The sequence below is a fragment of the Microchirus variegatus genome, assembly GCF_963457635.1.
Source record: "Microchirus variegatus genome assembly, chromosome: 2".
Lineage (NCBI taxonomy): Eukaryota > Metazoa > Chordata > Actinopteri > Pleuronectiformes > Soleidae > Microchirus > Microchirus variegatus.
In genome coordinates, this window is record NC_139803.1 from 30,470,081 (window position 1) to 30,495,479 (window position 25,399).

Below are 25,399 nucleotides of genomic sequence, written 5' to 3' on the forward strand. Positions count from 1 at the left end.
TCATCGATATGACATTATATACTATATTATACACAGATATCAACTAAACAAATAGTGGCTATGGAAAACAGTGAATAAGAAGATTATATAATTTATAATAAAATAAAACAACTGTCTTGGAAAAGTAGGCACTGAATGGTGATGTCCTCCAGACCTGCAGAATAAATCTGGGTGGTTAAAAAAATGAAAGTGCACCACTTGCCCCTTCCTCATTATCACCACTGTGAAAGCCTTGAACAAGACCTTAAAACCCTAATTGCTTTAGTGGAGGTGCTCAGTGGAGAACAGATCACACTGGGGCTGTAAAGGGCAGCTTCTGGGTGTGACTTTATTTAAAGGTGTGAGTGAGAGCAGGGTGTTCCTGCAAAAGGTTCCAGAAATGCCAATATATTTTTGCATGAATACTAATAAATATTACAGAATACTATTTCTCAAAATTATATTATTTTAATAGGCTTGGTCTCACTGGATGTGTTTTGGGGAATGCTGGATGGGAATGCTCAGAGGCAGACACATCTGTATGTAGGTGTTCTCTCTGATTTATGATTGTGTGTTTTTTTTTTCTATAATTATAATTAAAACATTACATTAAAATTACAATTTTGATCCTGAAAATTGCTTAAGATAAGATGGTCCTTTATTAGTCCCGCAGTGGGGAAATTAACATTATCACAGCAGCAAATACAGTGAAGATAAAGATAATAAATAATAAACATGCATTCCAAGTAGAAAGATGTTAACAATAAGACTATAAAGCATTTGAATGTACATTACAGACAGTTTCCAGAATATTTACAGTATGGGTTTGATATTTACAGTATAAACAAAGATTGAACATTATTTGAATATTTTAGGTTTTTATAGAGTGTATGGCTGACTGTTTGTTTGTAACCTTGTTGTACTTTGTCCGTAACTGTGCCTTAGCCAGGACACACACAAAAAGATTTGTTTTAATCTCAATGTGGGTTTTTTTTTACTGGTTAAATAAATAAAATAAATATATTTTATGAGGTCCAGCTGAAGCCTTGTATTCTTGCATCTATCACACTACTTACAGGCCATACATCACTGCCGTGTTTTGATGATACACAGCTCTGAGTTTCTTGGTCTGCAGAAGTGCAGCTGGCTGGCCCAAATAGCCCATTCGGCCCCCTGTAGATCACTTCTAAACCCCAGTGTCCCATCCTCCTCACCTGAGCGAGCAGGACGCAGGTTAGCCAAAGCTACGATCCGGTGCCCAGCAGCAACACACTGCATCATGTTGTAGCAGCTGTCTTTGCCCCCACTGGAACAACAGCATGAGAAACAGGCACAGAGGTGAAGCTGTGTTTAGAAAAATTAGGATGCAGAGCCATGTGTGCAGTAAGCGATGCAGAATTGTGGTGCGGCAGCATTAATATTCAGCTTTTGGACCGATCTGTTTGGCTGTATCAGCGACTAAAGATAAGAAAATAGTGAATAGTGAAAGTTAGCTGGTGTTTAGTTTTCAGCAACACATCTGGGATTCAAGCACTGCTAATAAACGCTAATAAACACCAGTGACAGATCTCGGAGACAAGAAAATGAAAGAAGCTCGTCTACCTTATCAAAGCGACCACTTTCATGTTATTATTTTTCGGTGTTACAGTCTATTGTATCCAAAAAACACAGAGAAATGTGTCAACAGACTTCAGGAGCCGGCAAATGTACACAAAAACATGTGAGAGCTACACTTCCGGGTTGGTAGGACCCCTTCTATCTACAGAGATGCCCTTCACAATGCCTGACGGAAAATCCAACATATTCGACATATTTAGACCACTAGCTTTGTTTGTATATATTATATTTTATATGAGCTGTCAATGAGTTAAACTCATAAAACACTTAACATATTTTGTATGTTTATAATAACAATAATAAACCTTTTTTCACAGCAGATATTTGTTGATATGAAATAGTAGGACAAACACAGATGTTCCCACTCCAATTTTAACAGAAGCTTTTTATTATTATTATTTTAAATAATTTCATACACTACACACACATGTTGAGGAAATTAACTTTCGAAAATGTTTAATTTACAGTTTAGTGAGATGGTTTTGTGTCACGTAATCACAGTGCTTTACACTTTCTAATATTGACACTGACATGCATCCTTTGCCTCATGCGTCTCCAGAGAGTACCAAAAGTCCACGCACACATAGGTTGCGCTTCTCTCTTTTGCTCAAAGGAAAGCCTTTGATGCACTTTTTGCTCTCTGTTGTTGTGCCAGAGCAGAATAATTGCACTGCTTTCGTGTGCTTCACTCACCCTCTACCCCTAAGCAGGCCAAAGGCAACTGATTTTGTTTGAGTGTACAAAATTGAGACAGACGTCTCTTCATCCCATTGCTTTCAACTAGGCTGCCTTTTGTTTTTGTTTTGTCATATTTTTCCCAAATGTATGACAAAATATGCAGTCTGCAGATGAGCATCATTTGTGGTGCAGACAGTGCAGAGAGCATAGATTACTTTCTAACGTGAGAATAATGTTTTGATTTAGTGCGCCTGGGTAATTATATATGATTTATTTTATTGATTCATATAAAGCGGAGGAAATTAAAGATGTACTGTAATGTTTTTAATTAAGGACATGTGCTTTCTTCCCTTCCCTCTTTGAGCGATTCCTCATTTCTTCATGAACAATATTTACTTCTTCTGTTATATTTAGCAATAACACATTATTGTGTTATTAGTGGCTTTAATCAGAATATCTTCATTGAGATATAACTCCACAATTCATATTTACACTCACTTTCTCTGCAGATGTAACACAACACAATAAAATCATCATCAGTGCAACAAAATCTACAAGTTAATTAGTAAAATAAATATTTCAAAACATGTTGGAGATTTAATTTGACAGGATGAGTTGTTTTCCTAACTCTTTCTTTGACATGTTGGTTTGAGAAACGGCCTTGCCTTGGAGCAGAGAGCAGGGCACGCACACTCCTGGGTCTGGTTGTCCTTCAGTTTTTAAACTCATTTATATATCACCTATGTTTTCCAATTTGTTGGTAATACTTTATAATACAGCTTCACTGCCTCTGGTAATTTCCATAAAACCCCAGCCCACAGGAAATGACTAACGCCAATTTTAGTCACTTATCACTTTTAATTTATGTAGTTTATTACCCTGACAAATAAAGAAGTGTGTTGTTCCGGTTTTATTTGTGGCAGCATTTTGCTGACGTAAAAAAGAAAAGCATTTTATGCCCATATTGTTGGTGCGATGGGAATAAAAAGTGTTGATGGATAGCCCAACGGAGACACAGCCAACGGACATGAATATGAGACGCATAAATATGAAAGCAAGGAAGCAGGAATCAAATGACACCCTTGGCCTTTTCTTAAAGGAGCATGTGCATATGACAGGTGATTTACACGCACACACACAAACTAATTTTTGTCACACAAGGACACAAAAAGTTTGGCTGTAATGAGAAACTAAGGCCTCAAATCACAGGACGATAAATTGAGTGTCAGAACAGGCCAGCCAAGGTTGCACACTGAGTGGCCAGAATACACAGACACACACACACACACGCACACATATACATACACACACTTCTGCTTCCTTCAGCAACATGACAAAGCAAGTACATACAATATGCCGCACTACAACACAGTGCATTACATTTACATCTTTCTAAAACAATAAAAAACTGAATTCCGTATGTAGTTACAGGCAGGCACACTTAATATTTGAAGTATTTAAATGTATAAAGGTATATATAATGAAATAATGTCAACGTCTACATTTTATTTATTTAGTTTGTCCAATACCGTGCATTTAAAGTGCTGTATAATCCACTACACTAGTATCTACAAATGTCATATATATCTTCAGAATCATAAGACTTAATTCTGCGACTGTGACAAACCTCTGATGACATTAAAGCCAGAGGGACTGTGGGCAGCAAACGTTGTCACCGTAACCACAAATTCCTATTTAACTAAACATTTTAAGCGACGTTAAAGGGAACTTTGTCCTGTGACTAAAGCCAGAATAAATTATTTTCCCAACTTCATGCAAAACACAAATTGAATTTGAATTTGACTGTAATTTCGATTTAGGTTTCAACCAAACCGCAAACATAAAACAGAGGAAATAATGCCAAAGTAAATCATTTTCTTTGAACATTGTGTAGTTCTGATCCTGCTTCCACACTTTTTTTCCCCGCTGGAACTTAACGGTGGGAATCAAAGTCGACTCAAATGGCTAAAGTTATAGGTTACGTTGAGGAAAAAAAGTAACTTTTTCCACCATAGTGCTGTAAGCAAAATAGAAAACTCTAATTATAGATGAAGTGTAATGAGGGCAGATGACAGCCAAATGTTATCTTAAGATAGTGATAAATTTGCACTCAAGTGAGCAGGGGTTTTACAGCAGCCTTGTGTATTCTTAACTCTACTCCTCTGGTGTTGCCTCCATCAGGAGCTCATTTTCCAAAGAACTATCAGCATAATGATGCCTCTTTAGGGTTTAACCACATCCAAATCAGTTAGTAAACAACCCAAACGGGGATCTGTACACATTTTTACAGACAATTAACTGCTATCACGAGGGGCCCAAATGGATTAGTAGGCTCATTAATGTCTGAGGCTAATCGGTCCTTGATTGGAAATGTGAGAGAATGTGAAATAAAGTCGTGGTTTGATCCAAATTGTGTTTGATCATGGCACCGTCCTTAACAACAGTTCCCAGTCTGCAAGCAGCAGTTTCGTTTTTTTTCTCCCTCTAAAACCCCCCCAGTAAACAATTTAAAGTCTGAAAATGGATGGAAAATGTTTTGCCTCATATGCCACTGCTGATACCTATTATTTGCTCTATTTCTGCTCAAACCCTTTATAAATTCATGTTAGAGTGTAGCTGATTCAGTGCAACCCGTTTTGACATCCATTTCATCAAGCACTACAATATTTTGAAATCTTCAACGTATGATGACATGTGTAATGTTAAATGTAGAAAAGAAAAACACCTCACAATATGAACTAAACCAAACCAATAAATCATACACCTGAATGGCCTGCATTGTAGTATTGGCCAAATTATTTTGGAGATGTAAAAGTCAGAGGATCACCAAAGTTATATAATTCATCCTGAGAGGCAATCCCTCCAATAGATGTCAAGACATTTCCCTAAAAAACTAAAATGTCATCCTGCCGGTGGCTCTGCAGGAAAAGTCACAGGGTTTGCCAACGTCAATAAGATTCAATCTCTGGAGGCTGTGAATGTCTGCACAAAGTTTAATGGCAGAGCCCGCATTTGCTGAGATATTACTGCACCGAAAGTGGTGATCAGCGCACTGACAAACCCACCACCAGACAGATAGTGTGCCATTCATATACGCATTATTGCCAAAACTCTGAAATGATGAATGTTGAAAACTGCATGGCTCAAGTGCACTTAAGTATGAATCATTTCTCCAGCAACAGTTTGCTTTATTTAAAAAAAAGTTAATTGTAACTGCATCCATTCGTGAATCATGCATGGTGTAGCACACTAAACTTTGAGCTGAAGGTAAAATCCTCCACATTTAATCATTGTTCGTCCGTCTAAAATAAGGTTTCTGCATGAATATGGGTTTCGGGATGAATATATGTCTCAAAAATCACTCGGTGACCTTTCCAGCACTACAGGAAAAGAGCGTTCCAACATTCAAACCAACTTATCATCCCTGAGTACAAATGTAATTTCCTGAATATTTCTTCCGTGATTTGAAATTGTTCTGCCCTGTTTCTAGCGTCCGTAGAATCAAATTATGGCTTTGGTGGTAGAGGAGCTTGTGAAGCTGCAGCCAATAAGGATGTGGCCGATTAAAGTGCACCACCATGCCGCTAATTCTGAAGTAGCCAAAGCAAACTGCACGCACTGATATCACCTAACTCAGCTGCCAAACATTGTTCCACACACAGGATCTTTAGTCTAATGGTTTACAGAGACATGGAGCTCGTAGTAATCCAAACCACTGGACATTTAGCCTATGGTTGCTATGCAACACAAGCCCAATATAATAAAGATGATCTGAAACAATGATATTCTTCTTTCATATCTGAATTATTATCAATGGACTGGAGATTAGGATAAGTCCTTGGCTTAATGACGAGTAAATGAATACAGTAACTTAGCTGACTGTTTTTAATCTGTAAATTGCCTGGTGGGATGTTGAACCTTGCTCATCTGCTTTCTGATATACAATCCTGAGACGGTTTCCCTCTCAGTCGACAAACACAATACTAATCCAGGAAATAGCCTGCAATCAGAATATTGGAGTTGACATCAGAGGTAGCCACAGAGGCGATTCCCACACACCCCTCCCAAAGCTTCAAAGGTCTTCCTGGGCCTGTTACGGGTTTCCCTCGTGATGAAGTGTGACACTCCACAAACACAAAAGCCCCAGCTCTCTCGTGGGTCTGCTCTGCTTTTCTTGGATCACGCCGATCCCGACCTGATGCCAAGTCAACTTGGCAGTTGTCAAAACGGGCCCCATATCTCTGAAGAGTGTGTGTGTGTGTGTGTGTGGTGCGTTGGTGCTGTCTGCCTGTATGTGTGTGGTTATGTGTTGAGTGTGTGTGGATTGCTTGTCACAGGGCCCTGTCTGCGGGCTGACTGATGTCTGTGTGTGGGTATGTGTGTTTGTTTCCACCTTGAAGTGATGTAATGTCCCACCCATAATCAACGCCACCACCTGGTTGTCTGTGGGAGTTACTGGTTTCCTCCACATGTAGTCTTTTTCCCCCCCTCCTCCTAACACGAGAAGCTGAAATATAATCATTTAATCTGTGCCACAGACAAAGTGTAAATACTGTACACTGTTTAACTCTGTTTCAGTTATGTGATAATACCATTCTAAAGCATGATTGCAGTGCTTCTGGTTTTGTTTCCTTCCTTTTCACCATGAATCACATTTATTTCTTCTCTCCTTCCAGTTTCTATCCATCTTTTGCTTCACCCTCTGCCCCCATGTCTCCTTTCATCCATCCACCGACCCTCCTCAGTTTTTCCTTGCCATATAAGACATCACCTGTGTGAAGCCAGACCGGCAAACTTACTGCCAGAACACAGCGAGGCCAGGTCTGTCATTTGTCTCGTGGTTTTGAGTTGGGGATATTTGTCTAGCGTGCCGTCCAATGTCAACACCAGCTCCTAAATACGCTTGCTGTTGCACAAAGTGGGTTTCCTCAGGGAGGATGAAGATTGGTTCTGGTTGGAGATGAAATAGAGGGAGAGGAGGAGGACAGTGAGAAAAATGATTGGACTGATGTATGACAAGCAAGACTGGTAATTTGTACATGTTTCTCAAAAATAAAGGTTTGTCCAAACTCAACTTCTCTCCTCTATAACCCTGGGCTTTCCATTCCTCACAGCCTCGGTGTGAACACGGGGGGTTAACCATTTCAAACGCGGTGACAGATCCCAGTGTGAAAAATAGCCTCCGATCATTCAGAACGATTTCTAAACCTGTGACTAACCATAAATAACAAACAAAATCCAAGGCCTCCCACCAGCATTAACACCGGCATCACCAGATGAGAAACTGTCAGCTGGATAGGAGATGACCTCAGGTTTACGGCCTGAAACCTGTTGATCCTGAGCGATTGATTGTCACCCGTAAGAAGGAGCGCCCGCCTCCATCAATCCCCCCCCCAACACTGTCTCAGCAAGAACAAGATGAATACTCGCAGCGATTCTGCCATGAGAAGCACATCAGTGGCCTCTGCCTTTTCTTTTATGAGGAGAATTCCATACACTGGGCCCAATATTCCTGGTTACTGGAGTCTGGTGATTAAAGTGTATAAAAAAAAGGGGGCAGCTCCACTAAAAGGCTGTGATTTAGTGAGCTGTCGCCTCAGTTCAGGCGGGGCGACAAGTTCAAGTCCCCACAGGAGGGCTGTAATGAAAATGAAACAAGGAACGCGACGGCGTTAGAAAGGGTTGAGGGGTTAAGAAAGGGGAGATGTTGGTGGGACAGGGTCATCTGGAGGTGATGGTGATGATGATGGTGATACATGGATGTTTGTGGACATGTGTTAGCCTCAAAAACTTTTGACAACAAAGCTTACTTTCGAACTGAACATTTTTTAATGCATACTTGCGGTGACCCACTGAGCGCCAGTTGCACTGTGGCTTGGAAATCAACAGTTGACATAGCATTATACGATGTTGCCAAGCAACTGTGAGCACGGTTTTGACGACTTTCCCACATGGTCCACTGAATGACAGCTGTAGCTTTTAAAGTCAGCTGCCAAAGAGCAACTCTTTTATGAACAGTTCAAGACGCGAAGAACTTATTCCTTTTCACAACTCACATGTTTGTTTGTGGTTTGAATTTCAGATCCTGATTTGCTCATTAAAACTTTCATCCAGAAGCACTGAGCTTCATCTCGTTTGTTTGATCTGGACGAAACCAAAGTGCTGGTCGGTGAATTTAGCCATGGTGGTATCTACAGCGTGAGTTAACTCGCTTCCAATGTCTTAGGACTGAACAGGATGGATTATTGTGTCCCTGACCTTGCACTAACCTTGTCCTGACCTAATAAAAAGCCTTGACCCCATCCTTTCCAGCCGCACAGGATTCATCTGCTATAGCATGCCTCTCATCTGTGGGAGTATAGGGTCTGATACCTTCAAGTACCAGCCAGCTGTAAAAGGCACATCCTGATAGGCCTTCCTCTGTTGTGTTTAATAGCTGTCTGTAACCCCCCAGCCCGCATCGCTCGCCTTCCCTATCCTGACCTCCGCCACCGCACCCACCCTCAGCCTCTGTCCTGGCCCTTGGCTCACCCCTTATATTCAGGGTTCAGGGTCAGGGCAGCAGTCTCCCAGCCAATTGGGTGGCTGCCCAGAGGAGTCGATGCAGCTGCGAGGAGCAGCAGAGACACAAGAGACCCAAAAGAGGAGAGAGGCTACGGTGTGTTTACAACATCTTAAATTTAGGGAGGGGAAGCAGCGCTGCACAGGCTTACACAGAGCATGACGAAAGAGCGGCACAGTGTATAAATAAGTGTCACATAAAAGAAGTATGGGATTCTTTCATTGCAGTCAAGCAGCTGAACAAAGACGTGATGTGCATTTATGCTTTTTCTCCCAAAGTTACAGAATTATACAACAGAATTATTCAAAAAAAAAAATCCATTTTAGGAATAATAATTTAAGTTAATAAAGTTTTCATATTTTACATGTGGACAGGAACATATGTTATTTCGATGAATATCCTTACATACATTTGAGTGTTAATTCTGTGAAATGCTTCTCACTTCCAGTGAAGGAAGTCTCTGAGCACGGATTCAAGTGTCTGCTTCTTCCTGCCGTAGAACAAAGAGGACACCAATGTCTCCAAACACACACCCACACACCCCCCCCCCCCCCCCCCCCCACACACACACACACACACACCTAACAATTTTAGATTACTTTATGCGTCTTTTGTTTCCCGTGGATATGAAATATTCAATTGTTGTTTGTATATATGTAGACCAACTATGTCCAAGTGGACCAACACAATGGATGTAAATCTGTTTTTTTTTTTTTTTCTCAGAATGCATTTCACAGTAAAGACAATGACAACATGCAATAACATCAACAAAGTGTACTTCCTGAAATTAATTCCTTGGAATAACAAACGCTGACTGCTCGTGGCTCTCTGATGGCTTCATTTTTCACTCGGTGTAACTTGCTAATTTTTACAGCTCAATGTCCTCCACTCAGCCTGTATCACTAAGTCATAAGTACGCTGCTCCCGGCTGATATATGGGTCCTGCAAGATGATGTCAGCGAAAAACACTTTCAATAATTGCTATGATTAATATTCTCAACCTTCCCTTCTCCATCCAGCCACATATCTCCGGCAAGGTTCATCTATCAGTCTGCTCTCAAACTGTTTAAGTCCTCTGAGTGATGCATGGCGCACAGCCAACCCTGTGTTTCCCAATGCACACTATTTACATGCATTCAAATTATGAGTCGACGAGTCTCCAGTGCATAAAATTAGTAACAGTTAATGATTTGCTATTTAATTGTTCCAACTTCATTTTGGAGGATTTAAAAAAAGGAAGATTCCTCCCTGCTATTCGTTGAATTTGAACAATGATAAGTGAATCCATGCTATGTTTATCAGCATTTCCCCCGTCAATGTCCATGCACATGATGTCCTACCAGCTGGCAACACCGGCTGGAATGTTGAGCTCTCATAGGACGGGTTTCCTCCTCTTCTTACGCACTAATTGTTTAGGAGGAAAAAGGCGAAACAGATACATGTAAACAGTGGAGGTCTTCCACAGAGTCAGGAGCGACACAGAGGGCCTGGGACAGTAGCTGACCTGACACTTTCACCATTCACACTGAAGAGTCAGGGCTGCCGTAATCTGCCGAGTGGCGTCAGAAGAAATAAACTCTCACTTCCTCAGTGTTGACGGACAAAATCGTGCTCCGGTGGGAAGCGCTGTCCTAAGTATGTCATACTGTCCTAAGGATGTCTTTGAAGTAACAGAACAGATAATGAACGCCAAATGAACTGTCGCCAGTCCAAGTCAGAGCTGCATGAATGTTAAAAAAATAAAAGTAAATAATAATCTCCAATAGATCTTCAACAATCTTTTTTATGCATGCATACTTTATTATTTATTTTTATGCTGTCCTCTACAAGGTGTACTGTAAAAAAAATAAAAATAATGACAATAAAATAATCCACATATATATATGTATAACATTGTATCTTTTCTAGTTCTTCCAGCACTTCATTGTCCTTGTGTATCCCATGTCCGCTGATCATAATAAAAGGAAACATGGTCATTGCTTGAATATTCCTTGCTCTGTTGATGAATGGGATGTCTGACAATGATGTTCAGTGTAACAAATTGATAGGAGTCAATTAAGCGTCTATTATAAACCTCCTATGGTTCACTGTCAATTATCTGTTCCATTAACTTTGTAATACTGTACTCAGTATGTATTTAACACAGAGGAGCTCCAGCGTGGCTCATATCTATCTGCACTGATGAAAAAAAAGGGAGTCAGAAATTATGGGGTTGTGAAGTAAATTCAATTTAATTAGATTTAATGAAATGGTTAAGGTCATTTATACCTCAGCTACTTGGCTCTTCGATGATTTATATTAATAATAAGGTATGCTTATATAGATTAGCAATGAATTCCCCACACTTTGCTCCACAATCTCAAAGTCAAGACACTTTCTTTTCCTACAGTGACTATCAAAGATATTACTGTCCACTTCAGAGATGATAGGTAAGTATTTATATGTCTATTTAAAAGCACGGGGGAAAAGTTGAGAAAGACACTTCCTCAAAGTAAATGACACATAATGACGAGAAGATAATCCCACTACGTCAGTTTAATTCTAATTTAGCACTACATGATGCAAGTTCCTGCCACGTCGCTCTCAATGCTCATCAGTAAACCGCCGTGCTTGTAAAAGGAAATCATTTTTACCATTGAACTATAACTAAGTCTTTTATTCCCCGAAACACTTAAAAAACAGGATATTTGATTGTGAGATGTTGTTTCCCACGCAGTGCTGACTGTCAACCTGGATAAAACAGATGAAATACACAACTCACAGCCTTACGGTGCATTGAATTGTAAATAAAGGCCCACTCAGTCAGTGGAGAATTGGTTTTACTGCAGGTTTGATTTAGTCAAATATGAGTCAATCATGGGTTTTATCCACTTTGCTCATGAAATAGATCACATCATAAACTATTATGCAGTTAGCAAACACAATGACATCGAGGGTCAATGACATTTTACTATGTAAAGATTTGGTTCTTCATAGAGTTGGAAAGGAAACCATTCTAACCACAGAAATCCCAAACAAAGGCTGGTTAGTTGCTGACATGAAAAGTGGGCCTGCCAAGCCAGACATGCTGTCATCTGACCCCGGAGAATGGCCCGCAACTGCAGACACTTGTGTTCTGAGTCAGTATCTGGACATCCTCTCAGTGTGAATAGAGCTGCAGTGTCCCTGAGTCTATGCCAGCCATTTTTGCTAATGGCTCTTCCCTGAGAGATTTACGACTCAGAGACACAGGACAATTAGAGAAAGGGAAACACAGAAGCCCGGAGCGCTCCTGGAGAAAGATTTACAGTTTACAGAGTTGCTTTTTTTGAAATTGAAAGTCTGATTAGAAAGTGCTGATGGTCTGATGCAGTAGAGGTTGTACATACAATGTCAGGTTCTTTCAGGTGTTACAGGCGGCCTCATTACATCTTTCCATGGGTCCATGGCGTGTGATGTGACTAACAAACACTCTCTCTGTGTGTGCACTGTTGCTTTTTTGGAATCACAGTAACACAAATAGATGACTTTACCCAGATTGTTATCCCTCAACAACTGTGTCACCAATACATCTTCAGTCAGGAAGTAGAACAGGAAAGACTTTTATGTGCCCTAATACTCCAGAGCAGAGGATTACTGTAACACAGAGGAAAGACACAAGACATGAAAATAGACAGACAGACAAAGAGCTAAAGGAAACTGAGGAAGTGAGAATCATATGTTCAATTTAACAACTTATTAGTTTCCAATGCAGATACTGCTCAATGACTAAGTAATGTGATTTTCTTTTACACCGCGATGACCAGTGAAACTCAACTGCATTTGTGTGGCATTCAGTCAGCTTTACAGTGGAAATTAGACGACGATATTGAGGCCAGCTTGTTGAATAAACTGAATTTCACATCATGTTGGCTTTTTAACAGACAACAGCATGACGGCTGTCTTTAATCAGCTCTCTTTTACCGTTGAAAGTAATATAAGTGCGCTTTATGCGAGAGATCAAATCAACATTTAAGTTTGTTGTCCCTATATACTGTGTATGTATATATGTATAATAAAAAACCCTTTTATGAAAACCCCACTTTGATTATTTGCTATGCTGCAAGTCTTAACTGCCAAACTGCCAACATTTGGCTATGATTTGTTGGATTTTGAAGTTAAGGCTGGCTGGACCACTGTATTATCCTTTCAAATCACTTATTAAAACTTGAAATGTATTTTCCCTTTTGCATGTGCTCGGTCTTATATACCATGTGCCGTCAACCACAGTAGAGGATAAGACCAATATAATTTAATGACTCGAAATCTACAATAAGCCCATCTTCCTCTCCGTGCACCACGTACTGCTCAGTGATTCTGTTCTCTGATTGTCCGTGTTTAATGGCAGCGTCCATCTGCCAGCGCTGTGTGTCTGCAGGCTAGTGGCCCACGGCGCCCCATATTAGAGCCTGTTGGCGCGGGCCCCAGGCGCATTCCGCTTCTGGAAGTGTGATTATTGAGGCCTGATTACAATGTCTGTGACCACAATAACAAACCAACCCTCACTGAGTGCTTGGCAATCTTGTTGCAAAACAAAACGGCTGGAGAATTAATGACGCTTTAAACTCGGACAGGTTTTTTTAGTGCTGATAATCTGGATCTGGGCTAATTTGCAGCAATTGGTGGCATATGGTTTGGTTTTACTCCATGTCCAAAGATATGAATTCTGTTGTACTGGGAGTGATATGGCACCACAGAAGCAGTTGTGTTCAATTTAATTCAGAATAGGTGGAAGAAAACAAAACAATCAACAACAGGAAAACTAGGACAAAAATGAGAGAATGAATATAATACAAAGAAAAAGAGGAGCTTACAGAATCAAAGAGTCATCAAAACAGCAGTTCAGCTGTCTGGTTTGCTTTGTCCAGAGGACGTCCATGGGGTGGCTAAAGCATGTCGCTGTGGAGAGGAACTAGAGAACAGAGAGCATGCTGGTTAGTGTTTGACACACACCTGAAAGCCCCACGTCCTCCCTCTGTTGCAGTGCCTGTGGTGGTCTCCAACTGCCTGCTTGTTTTTGAGGGCTACTCATTGCCTCATCCCTGCCTCCAGGCAAAAACTCCATCCCTATCTCTACTTTCTTTCTTTTTTTCTCCTTTTCCATTCTCCTCACTCATCAGCTCCCTCTTTTGCGCAATCTACTCTCACTCTCTCTCTCTCTTCTCTCTCTTTCTCCACCGCTCCATCCCCTCAGGGCAGCAGGTTTGGGTAGAAGTCTATTGCAGCGATCAGAGCTGATAACCTGTATTCTGGACAGGTGTGCCACATGGGGCCACACCTTGCCCTAGGATAGGTCCATCCATGCCGGGGGCAAGAGAGGCACAGGGGCCGGCGGCTAGGTCTACAGCTGGGGCTGAGGGTGTGAACTGCAGCAGGAGCATGGGGGAAAACAGCTAGACACTGGGTTAGAAGCTGCATGAGCCTCAAGGCCAGGGCAGGCAGCGAGGGGTGAGGGGCAGAGATGTGGAGCCAGGGAAGAGAGGGAAGGGTCAGAATTAGAGACAGGGGTCTGCACGGTTCAGCTGAGGCTCTACTGATCCATGGTCGAGTGAAGCTGACAGGTGAGAGAACAGCACCACCCCTAATGATGGCAGCCAAGGTAGGGGTTGGGGCAGACGTCGGTGCTGCGTGGTGTGTGAGTTTGCATGGAGAGTTTGATGGGTTGGTAGATGGGTGAGGTGTGAAGAGTGGGAAAAGTGGTGGTGAATGATGGACACAACCATCATCGCCTGCTGTGTCTAAGGTTTTTGTTTATATTGATGATTCGCATCAAAGATGAATCGGGCCGGCCTCCACTGTGCTGGGTCTGCAACAATTCATCCGGAACCACCGCGTAATTATCCGCCTCAAATATAAGTTTAAAATAAATGATCGGAAATTAACCTGTGTGCCACTTTTCTACTTTCATACTTACATTGATTTTTTTCAGCGCCTTGCGCACTGTTACGTTAATGATCTTTTAGGACCATGTGAAGAAGTAGATACCTTGAGATGCTTGTGTCTCATGTCTTTGATCTATTCCTGAGACCCAGTGGAAAACTAATTGGCAACGTGTTTGCTGTCAGGGCCTGCACAGCTTTGCCTGCGGGAATCGTGTGGGTCAAAGCGGCGTCACTCACTTTTATCTTATGATTTTGTTTGTCTGTTCTCAACAAATAAACCTTTTTTATAAGAGTTATTTTGGCAGACACAGCAATTAGTGATAGTGAATCTCTGCATTTAACTCATCCTTATTACACACCAGTAGTGAAACACAAGCCAGGGGACCAATGGGGATTCAAGGTACCCCAGCCCTTGACACACCCGGGGATTTGAACCAGGACCCTTTGGTTAAAATCCCAATTCCTCTCCTCTTGGCCATGGGTTGGCCATTATATGCATATTCTCACAACAGTAATAATAATAGTGTTTTTATTCACATGTGAGGCTCACAGTTGGTGACACCAGACCATGTGCTCTTGCTGTCACTTTAGTGTGCGATGAGAGAAGCGGATGCTGCTGCTGTGTGTTATTATATTTGTGCATTTATGCATATCTCTGCACGTACGTATGCATGTGTGAGTGTTTGTTGCAGACGCAGGACGGCATGGCAACGCTCCATCTGCTTCGCTGCCTGTGCTGCCCACTCTGTGCTGCCCTGTTTCCATCAGCTTCCACATGGATTCGGAGGAGGGGGGGGTGGGGGGGGGGGGGCTGGGGTCAACTGAGGGAAGTGTACACAAAAAGTCACCCTGAATCTGCCAGCTGATTAATCAAGGGTGATTTGGCGGCAAGCTTAGCGTACCCGCTCTTTCCTGGCTAGTCCGTGTGTATTTATTTAGAGTAACCCGTGGCCAGTCACGCCTGACCTCAAACCATCAGGAGCAGCCACGGTTGCGCCCAAGCATAAACAAAAAATGCGTAATGAAGGTAAGGGGACAGAGGATGGGGTGGGGTGATGTGGGGGTGGGGGAGGGGGGGGGGTGAAGGCAAGGCGGTCTTTCTTTTCTCAGAGATAGGGATCTTAAGCTTCACAACAGAACTCACAGGTCCAGACACTGAGCTGAAAAAGTTGCCTGTGTCCTGGTGTTTACTTCTCAGCTGACATAGGAAGGGAAATCATTGACCTCTGTCAGAGCAGCAGAGTCCATCCATCTTCCAGACTCATGGTATTTTTTTTTTGTTGGGTATCAAATAGCTTGCAGGGAGGGCGAACAACCCCCTCTACTAGCATTACACGAGTTAAGTAGAACTAAAACTGAAAATGCAAGGAAGTAACACATGAATCACATGCAACAATAAACAATAAGATTATTTTTTCTATACAGTTTTTCTTCACAAAAACTGCAGTGTTGCCTGCTCCACTTTCTCACATGCTCTAGTTCATGTAAGGGTTTAAAGCATCAGGCCTCATCAATTTCATCATCTCAGCTGTGATGTAAGTAGTACGACAAGCACAGGAGAACAAAAACAAACAAACTCCAAAGATGGAAGCCTCTGTAGAGAGTTATTGATCGAACATGAAGGTTAGCCAGAAGTCTGAGAAGGTTGGCGCTCTCCGAGGTCCCATGTGGCGCTAAGAGGCCCACTCCACTGTCTTTAAGAGCACAAAACACAAGAAAGAACACGTGGACGGCAGAGAGGGAATGGGAAAGAGGTATGGTTTCAGTTCACTGGGAAAAATAAATTAACATATTAAAACCACAGTGTAAACTACATATTTCAAGTCTTCAAATATAATTTACAGACAAAGAGGAAGCAGATGTCAGTTGCAAGGTCAGGTGGCCTGTTTATCGACCTCTTTGTCCTCCACACATGTCTGCGTCTTCACCTTGGCTTGGTAAGTATTCAAAAAATGACACCTGGTAATTGTCTAGGAGAGGCAGAGTGGCATCTCAGGTGAGCAGGTGCAAACAAGCAACACACCACCTGGTGCTGAGAGAGGAAAAAATAATAATGAGAGAGAGAGAGAGAGAGAGTGTAGAGCAAAAACGTCTTTGCACAACTTGTTGGGTTCTGACCCACCACAGCCTCTCCGTTTTCTGCCAATGTCATTACATTCAGATCAGCCACACAGCCCTGACTCCCGTATAGAGGCAGACAGAGGATGGGAGGATGATGGGATGGGAGGGCAGGAGAGAAGAGAGGGAATGCTGCAGTAAACAACAGCGTCTTTTGTCCTGTTTCTGTCGAAAGTCTGGCATCCAATGGGGCATGACAGCTCGAGATGCATGTGGTATATTCAGCAATACCAATGTCGAGTCATCCCAGATGGACAAAGCTTGTTCCACCTCCTTGTGTCCTTGTGTCTGATCCACTTTGCTTTTTCTCACTCACTTTATTCTATTGCTTTTCCTCCTCCTTCAAGGACACATGCATTTTTTTTGTGTGTGTGACTTGAGCTGTTGCTGTGCTTGACTTCACTGTTCTGATGATGACGCGGGTGAATTTGAGTTGATGGAAAACCAAACAAAGAATTTGTTTAGCTGTAATGTAATATATACACACATATATATATACAATTTTCACTGCAGAATATAGTGTTTTTTAGAATTTTCTCGAACTGTGACTGCACATTTCATTTTTAGAGAGGACATAGAATGGCGATTAACCTGCTCTAAAACATTTAAAATAATAAAACACACCACAGCAAACTCAAATAACGACACCCTGACAAAGTTACTGACTACCCCATTGACAAAGCAAACACCGAAAAAGATGCAAACAAAGATGCTCAATGCCTTGACGGATGCTGTGCTATTCTCCCCATTTTTGAGATACCAAAAAAAAAAAAGGAATATAAAAATGCATTATTAATTTCACAAACGCAGATAGCCAATATTCACCGAGTTGGGGAAAGGAGAAGGAGGCAGACAGGCAGCCGGGGCTGGCGGATGTGCCAGCCAACGGGTGAACGAGAAACTCTAACCTTGAGCTTTCACCATCGCTGGTTGACATCTCTGAAAACATGCTCCTTTTTTTTCCAAGTGTAGGTTGTCAGCGGGACTGTCACAGGCAGGGAGAGGCAACGTTAAGTAAAGAAGGACACATGTGGCTTCGCGGGGAGGGGCAGGGGGGAGTCTCTGTAAAGTCACTCACAGAGTTCCTGTCACGGTTAAGTAGACAGGTGCTTACTGTTAACACCCCACTAATATCTTTATGCATATTTATGAATCCCCCCTCCCTTATAATACGATGCTCGTTAATGTCACAGCTGCCAAATATTGACTATGACTTTCTTTTCTTTTTTTAAATAAAAATGCATAAATAAAACAGCCTTTAAAGATTCTGACCTGCTTAAATACACATATTTCTCTGTCCCTTTGATCACAGAGCTTTTCATTATTTAAGCTCCTTCATATTCTGCCACCTCATCCGCTGCAAATATGCAATATATCTTTATTTAGAGTCGCTCCCCATGCCTTCATCCACCATGGCCACACGTAATCCTCCCTCTTTCTCTGTGTGTTCGTGTGGTTGCAGACATCTAAGTGCGCTCATTATGGGGAAAAAAGTTTGCGAATATGGCAAAAACTGGCTGCTGGGTCTCATCAGTGAGAAAGAAGGAAATGGCTTTATAGTCTCTGAGGATTTGTATCCTGATTGCCCCCTAATTTTTGTCTCCCACTGTATAACAGTGCCTTTCTATTCCCATGAAAACTTGGCCCAGAGTTGCAGAGTGCTGCTCATGAGAGGAATATGGAACTGGACAAGTTCCTCCTTTGCTGCAAAAGTCTTTGTCCTCCCATCAGACAGATCTGCTATAAATCATGGCTTCTATAAGGTATTTATGGGACTCTGACAGAGGAAAAGATGAGACAATCAGCATATAATTTCAGGTTAACTTTAATGGGTTTTAGTATATTGAATGGAAAATTGAAGTCTGGCACACGGTGGTGAGAGGACTCATTGTTGGATGGCTCATATTTATCATATTGCATGACTGATGATTGAAGAGAGAATGGTTTACCTCCAGAAAAAGGGTTTCCTTTATTTGGTGGATTGTTAAAAATGGGTTTATTTATCACATATCACATTTGTGAATAATGTGAGCTGGCGATCATAAAATCATTTTTTAAAATAAATTAAGTGTGATTGTTTGACAACATTTGAAGGTCAAAATATGGACTGCCCGTAGGACGGAGCAAAAACTACATGAACTCCAAATTAAAAAAGCCAGAATGGTGGTCAGAATAAGCACAGTGATCGTGAGAGCAATGTCTGGATGTATAGCGCACACAATAAAGCAACATACAGAAAAACCCGTGTTCAAACCTTGGGGCCTTTGCATTCTGGTGGGAGTCTCGTCTGTCCACTCTCCACTCTCTGTCTCTGAGGGTAAACAAATTAGCCCGGCGGTGCCATGGGTGGGGGTCAGAGGTCAAGCCTAACACAGGAAGGCATAGCGTGACAGGTTTAGGCCACTTGGACTTCTCGCCTGAGGAACAGATGTTAGCGGGCGACCGCGTGATTATCACCACGGCGACCGAGGAACGGGAGCAATGGCCCTTGGATGGATGCTAGTAATTACCCAGGCTCCCTTGGGAAGGAGATGACACGTGCCTACCACTCTTGGAGATCACAGGGGCGTAATTAAAGTTGCAGTAACAGTTGTTAATAGTGCAGCAAATAAAGGTAGCAAGGGGACGGCAGGAAATAAGGGAGGTGGGCATAATGGACTGTCTCTCCTTTGTCTTCTCTCCTGTTTGTTTTGCACACGGTGACCTTCAATGGATTTAATGAAGGACAGGTCATACTATGTGTAAGGAGTGATTTTATAATCATTTTTGATATTGTGCCAAAAAGAGGAAAATACATTAAGAAAAGGCTGGAATATTTTTGATTCACACTTGAAAAAGCAATAAAGTTAACTGACAAGTCTTTCTTCATAGAGAAGAAGTAACTCAACGCCCAACAGCTCCAAAATTGCTTTACTGTACAACAAAAGTCACAAAATCACCTCAAGACCTCTGCTGGCATGAAATGAGCCAGGAAAGTCATTAAGTGTTTGCCACTGACAGGTATGTTTTTGTCTTGCTTGGCAGTGTGTGATGCAGTGAGTGCCCACGCACCGCTCTTAAAAGCACCATACAAGACCCTAAGTGTCAGAGCACATCACCAAAGCCTTTTAGAGCCACAATGCCCTCTGACAGCACCAAAATGGCTTCTCTTGCTCTTTTTTTTGTGCTCCAGTCAGCTTCTTATAAATGACCACATTCAACCCCCCCCCCCCCTGTATAACACTTGACAAGCCTATGAATTCTTTCTTCCTGCAAGGCCTGATGCAAAGAAAACACATTGCGTCGGGGGGTTGTTGGAGGACATTCTGTAAGTGCATTTAGATTACGCGTGAACATCAACTGGATGTCGACCTGACGGCAAATTCTTTTTTGAGTGTCAGCCAGTTGAAGGGAAAGTTAAATTGAAACTGGTGCTCAGCGTGTGAGAAGTTGCCAAAAACATTACCTGATAAATCCAACTGCATGGCCTCAGGGAACAATACAGTTTGTGTAATGTAGTTCCTCTAATAACATTAAAGTTATATTTGTAGTCTGCAACACATTACGCCAGACGATACCTAAGCAACTAAGGGAGAGAAGAACCTGGGAAGTAGAAGGGAGGACATGGATCAGATAACTGTGGTGATAATGTGTGACTTTGCCAGTCAGGTCTGTCTTCCATAGCAGAGGGGAGTCCCGGAGAGAATTAGCCCTGCTGAGTTTGACACATAATACCCACGTAGATAAATGGCAATGTTCTGGCAGGACATATTTTTGGGATTAACTCGCTGACCCAAAAGAGTGAGGTTCACAAAGTGAGACCACCAGGGACAAGTGAAGGGAAGTGGCCATTTTCTTCAATGTCTATCTTTCATTTACTGTCATTTAGCTTTCAAGGAGAAAAAGATCCACTGGGGACTAATTGTCCGCCGTGATGCTGCCAGTTAATACACACAGCTAGCCAAGGGGAAGGTATGGATAAACCATTGCTTTTTTTAGTAAAACTCGCTCATGAACCACTTTAAAAGAACAAAGTGGGGTCTGTTTTGGTGTGAGTTATCCTCAAAGACCTAAACGGAACGACGGCCACATCTTCACCTGCTTTCCCACTATCTATATACGTTGAATAACACGCTGTTCATTGAGAAAGACCACCACGGATGTTATCATAAAATCCTGCTCTCTTTCTCACCGAGTCTCTCCTTTGCTCACTGCCAACTCTCTGTGGTAACATTCACACATCACACGCTGCAAATGTCCACATGCTCTCTGTTTCTTTGACTGTTGTATTGTCAGTGTTTCATGACTTATTCACTCATCTTATCCCACTCAGGACATCAATATTTAATCAGGATGAAAGCATGTTTTCCCAAGCCTTAATAAAAGATAGGGTGTGCATGCACAACACACACACAACAAAACACACACACAGTATGTGAATGCATATGTGAATATATTGTTTGTGGTGCTTTAACAGCTTGTTCTTTCCTGTGGTGAAGAACAAACAGTGTGAATGTGTAATCTTCAGAGCTGGACCTGCAGTCAGCCTGCAGGACAACACGGGCGACATCTCCTTTACATAATTCTTTTTTTTTTCAAACTGGTAATTTCACAGTAACTTTCCTGTTGCTTTTTTTTACGACATTATGAAAACATATTGTGATGCCTCGGTTGTAATTACCCTATAAATAACACCAGAGAGCAGGGGTGGGGGGGATTTTGTGCTGGTGCTACATTTCCCATTAAATGTAGTTCATGTTCATCACAAAGTGGATATTAAAGTTTTCTCTTTCTGTTTTTTGAAAAGGGTAAAATGTGCAAGTGACTTTTTAGTAATGCTTTAGCTACAGTGAGTTACCAAAAGCAACATTTTAGATGATATTAATTCATCTTTGGCACCAAGCTGCCATATAAAGCCTTGGACCTAGAGTTCAATAAGTTGCTCAAGTGCAGCAGTCTCAAAGTTGCAAATAGATTATTTAAAAGTACTTTAAAACAACCACAGTGCCATACAGAGTAATAGATAAAATACAGAATAAATAAAAGACAGCTGACTTGCAGACCACATGGGGGATAGAACTCCCAACCCCGAGTGTCGCCAACAATCTGAATCAAAGCTGCTCACTTCCTTATTCATGACATCTCGCTATAACTGTATACATTTGATCCAAAGATGGGGTTTGGTCAGATAAATTGATTGGTATAGCCTCTTGCATTTAAAGGACAAGCATGACAGCATTAACATACCATGTTACTTGATTAGCGGCCGGTCGGTAACGCCATCCTACAGCTGTATCAATTCCACAGTTAACACTCGTCAAATCTAATCCTGCCTGCAAATCCCCCGTGCGGCTCACTGTCATATCCTGTTGGCCGCATGCATTTAAACTGATTTAGCAACCTTTTGTCTTCCCTAATCTGCTCAAATCAATGGAAACATTCGCCCTTGATCCAGCCATTGGAGGCTGGATCGATATGAATATTGATCAATAAGTGGTATTGGATGCATCGTGAGGTCAGGCCAATTCCAGCGAGGGTTGAGGCTAATCAGTTTAAGTCGCCCACAGGCAGGGAAATGGGAGCTAATTGAAGTTTAAATAGTGACCTGGCCTGCAGAGAGGATCATTCTGCGACATGAAGAGAAGAGAGAGGGGATTAGGAAGAACGTGGGGAGTTTTATTTAATCTTTCAGATCATTTAAAGATGTTCACATTGCACCTTCTTCTAACTGTAAAAATAGTTTATTATTAGCCACTAAAGGCTTAAAAAATAAGGACAGAAAAACATTCACAATATTGTTCATTCGCATGGACGCTATTGCAGATTATAGAGCACTTTTGTACGAGACACGGCAGAAAAAGACATAAACATGGTGTTTCCTCACAGGGACTGTGCATCTGAACCCCACTTTACACGATAGTAGAATTTCTTTACACAGCATATCTGTGTCGTTCTCTCTCTCTCTCTACCCTCTCTTTTTTTTTTCTCTTTTTCCCTTCACTGCAGGATGTATGTTCTGGCCCGTCCAAGGTCACAGATACACACAATCATTAGAGGGGAGGACACGCACGTGAGAGGGATGAAGGAACCTTTCAAGGGTCACATGACATAAATGATAACACACTGTACTCTGCGCTGTTAAAACACAAAGACCTAAGATAAAAGAAGAGAAAGAAGAAGATGAAAAAATGCGAGCAGGACACAGAGAGAGAAGGAAAACGGGCATGGTGAGCCGGGGCAGTAGATGACCTTTTCAGAGAAAGCCCCTTACACAGTCTTGGGCCAAGGTACACTTTTATTTATAGAAGGTATTTATAGAAGCGATTTTCCCGAGGTTATCCTGAGCAAAATGCCAGTTCTCATTACCAGCCGGGTCCTGCCTGCGCCTCATTTTACGGCTGGATGAGCCCAGGCAGCAGGGGACCCAGCGTGCAGCCCAGGGTCACCTATTAAATCCTCATGTCCAAGAGAGTACTGTCATGCACTTCTTGTTCTACACTGGGTGGGGCTATGGAGCAGCAGGAATACAGTGAGGAAAGGGGTGACCAAGTGTGTGTGTGTGTATATGCACGTGTGTGCTTTTGTGCACACACAGTGATTTATCGAAGGAGTGGACATTTGGTGGAGCTTGCCACTTTATGTCCCTCCTGTTGTTTCAGGTTGTGACAATAACTAACAAAAAAAGAGGCATTTATTGTTAGGAAAATAGTTCATAAAACAAAATATGTCCTATATTGTTTAAGTCAGTGATTGCTGAAAACAAACAAATTATTGTCTCAATTAAATCGAAATTGAATGAATGATGATGTTGAATTGTGTCTTTTCGTCCACTGTTTACTTTCTTTGGGGAGCAATGGAAGCACTTAATTAATAAATGAATCAAGTCAGTCCTTGACTACTAATCAAGTAATTGTGGATGACCTACAGCGATGCTTCTTTCTACATACATGATGATAATAATATTTCTGTGTGTCTCTGCTATATAAGTCACCCTGGTGAAGCACCTCAGGCCCTTCTGGTGAAGCCCTGAAGCCCCAGCATGGGGTCATCACAGCCCAGGGACAGAGAGACAGCGTGGAATGTCAACTCAAAGACATAAGCAGACAAGTACAAGCTCCAGGAACAGGAAAACAAGAAAAAAAAGAAAAACATCGCTCTGTCCTCAAGTAATGATGACAAAAGAAAGTTGGCCGAAAAAACAAAGCAAAACCTTGCTGAAAAAAAAAAAATCCTGATGCTATGAATGTGGCTACATTAATTAGCGAGTTGGATGTTTCTGCTAACCAAACAATTTAGTATTTCTCACACACGCACCTTTTTTTTATTTTAGAAGAGAGAAACGGATGATGAGGCAAAAAAAAAAAAAATTCAACACACCTGCACATTCTTCTTCTCAGGGAAAAAAAAAGAAAACAAGAACAGAGCCAAGTGGAAGGAAGGAAAGAAGGAGGAATTTGAACAGATATGATATGAAGTGCAATCTGTGCTGCAGGCCGACAGAATCCTGAAGGCATTTCTCTCTTTAAATAGCATGTTGTCAATAGGTCCCCATATTGTGTCTCATTGAAAATCAGTATGGGCTTTCTATTCACTGCAATTTTCTTCCAGTTTCCTATTTTCCAGCTTTCCAATCCTCCTCCTCTCCTCCTCTGCCTCCTTCTCCTCTCGCCTTTGCTGCTTGTTTGGTGCAAAGTTGTGAAGCTGTCAGGTGAGACACCATTAGACCTGGTCCTGACGGGCTGTGGTAATGATGGCCAAGGAGAGGGTGAACTATTTTTTTTATTTTTCTCCTTTTTGCAAGCACATACACATGCACACATGCAACTGCTGCAGATGCTTGATGGACACGAGTCCAGTGAGTCTGTGTCTGCAGCTTTAGCTGCTGAGGTTATTGTGCTTGTGAAAGAGAAACAGCAAGAGAGAGATAGAACGAGGCCTGCAGGACGTATATATTTCAAAGCTTTTTAGAGATTACAGCAGAAGATGTCTAATCTGTCGCTTGCCATTTCCTCCCACCGAGGAAGAAATTTGCCTGGATCAAAACTTTATCCTTTTTTTTTTCTTTCTACCACAACTTTGACATAATCTTTATCTCACTACTTGGCCTCATCATCTCACCAGCAGGACTAGATTGGTGCTTGTCAGAGCTTAGCTGTTCCCACATAGCCCTCCAACAACCCCGCGAGTGGTTGATTGGCTTGCAGGCTCTGCTATAGGGCGGTAATTCTTTCCATCCCACAAGGGTCCGTGTAACTTGAATGGAGCAATTCCTGTGGGGGGGGGGGGGGGGAGACAGTTGATGTGAACTTGGCATTGCTGAGGTTTGTTCCTCGCAGACTAATTTAGAAATGCAACATTACACTGTGGATATAAACTAGATATAAACAAACGTAGAAGAGATTATTATGCACACAACCAAAATCTTGTTTGTAAACCGCTAGTTCAAATGTAGCTAATAGAAAAAAAAACTGTGCTGTACACATGGAATTCATTACTAACTTTAACTATCCAGTTAATCCATGAGACAAGAATGCCAAGAGATGGAGCTTATTTTCCTTTTTCTGAA

At 41.9% G+C, this 25,399-nt stretch overlaps 1 protein-coding gene across 2 annotated transcripts in view; it reads right to left on the reverse strand.

Annotated features, from left to right (window-relative positions):
* The window catches only part of dph6 (diphthamine biosynthesis 6), a gene marked incomplete at its 3' end in the record, with an annotated part of 51,322 nt that extends 49,622 nt beyond the window's left edge, over positions 1-1,700 (reverse strand). For both annotated transcript variants that reach the window (XM_083910649.1, XM_083910650.1), the window contains exons 1-2: positions 1,582-1,700; positions 1,194-1,285 (exon numbers count right to left, since the gene is read on the reverse strand). In XM_083910649.1, coding sequence (XP_083766775.1) covers positions 1,194-1,285; positions 1,582-1,604 — 115 coding nt within the window. In that variant the 5' untranslated portion in view covers positions 1,605-1,700. The remainder of the gene's footprint in view (positions 1-1,193; positions 1,286-1,581) is intronic.
* Positions 1,701-25,399: the final 23,699 nt, after the last annotated feature.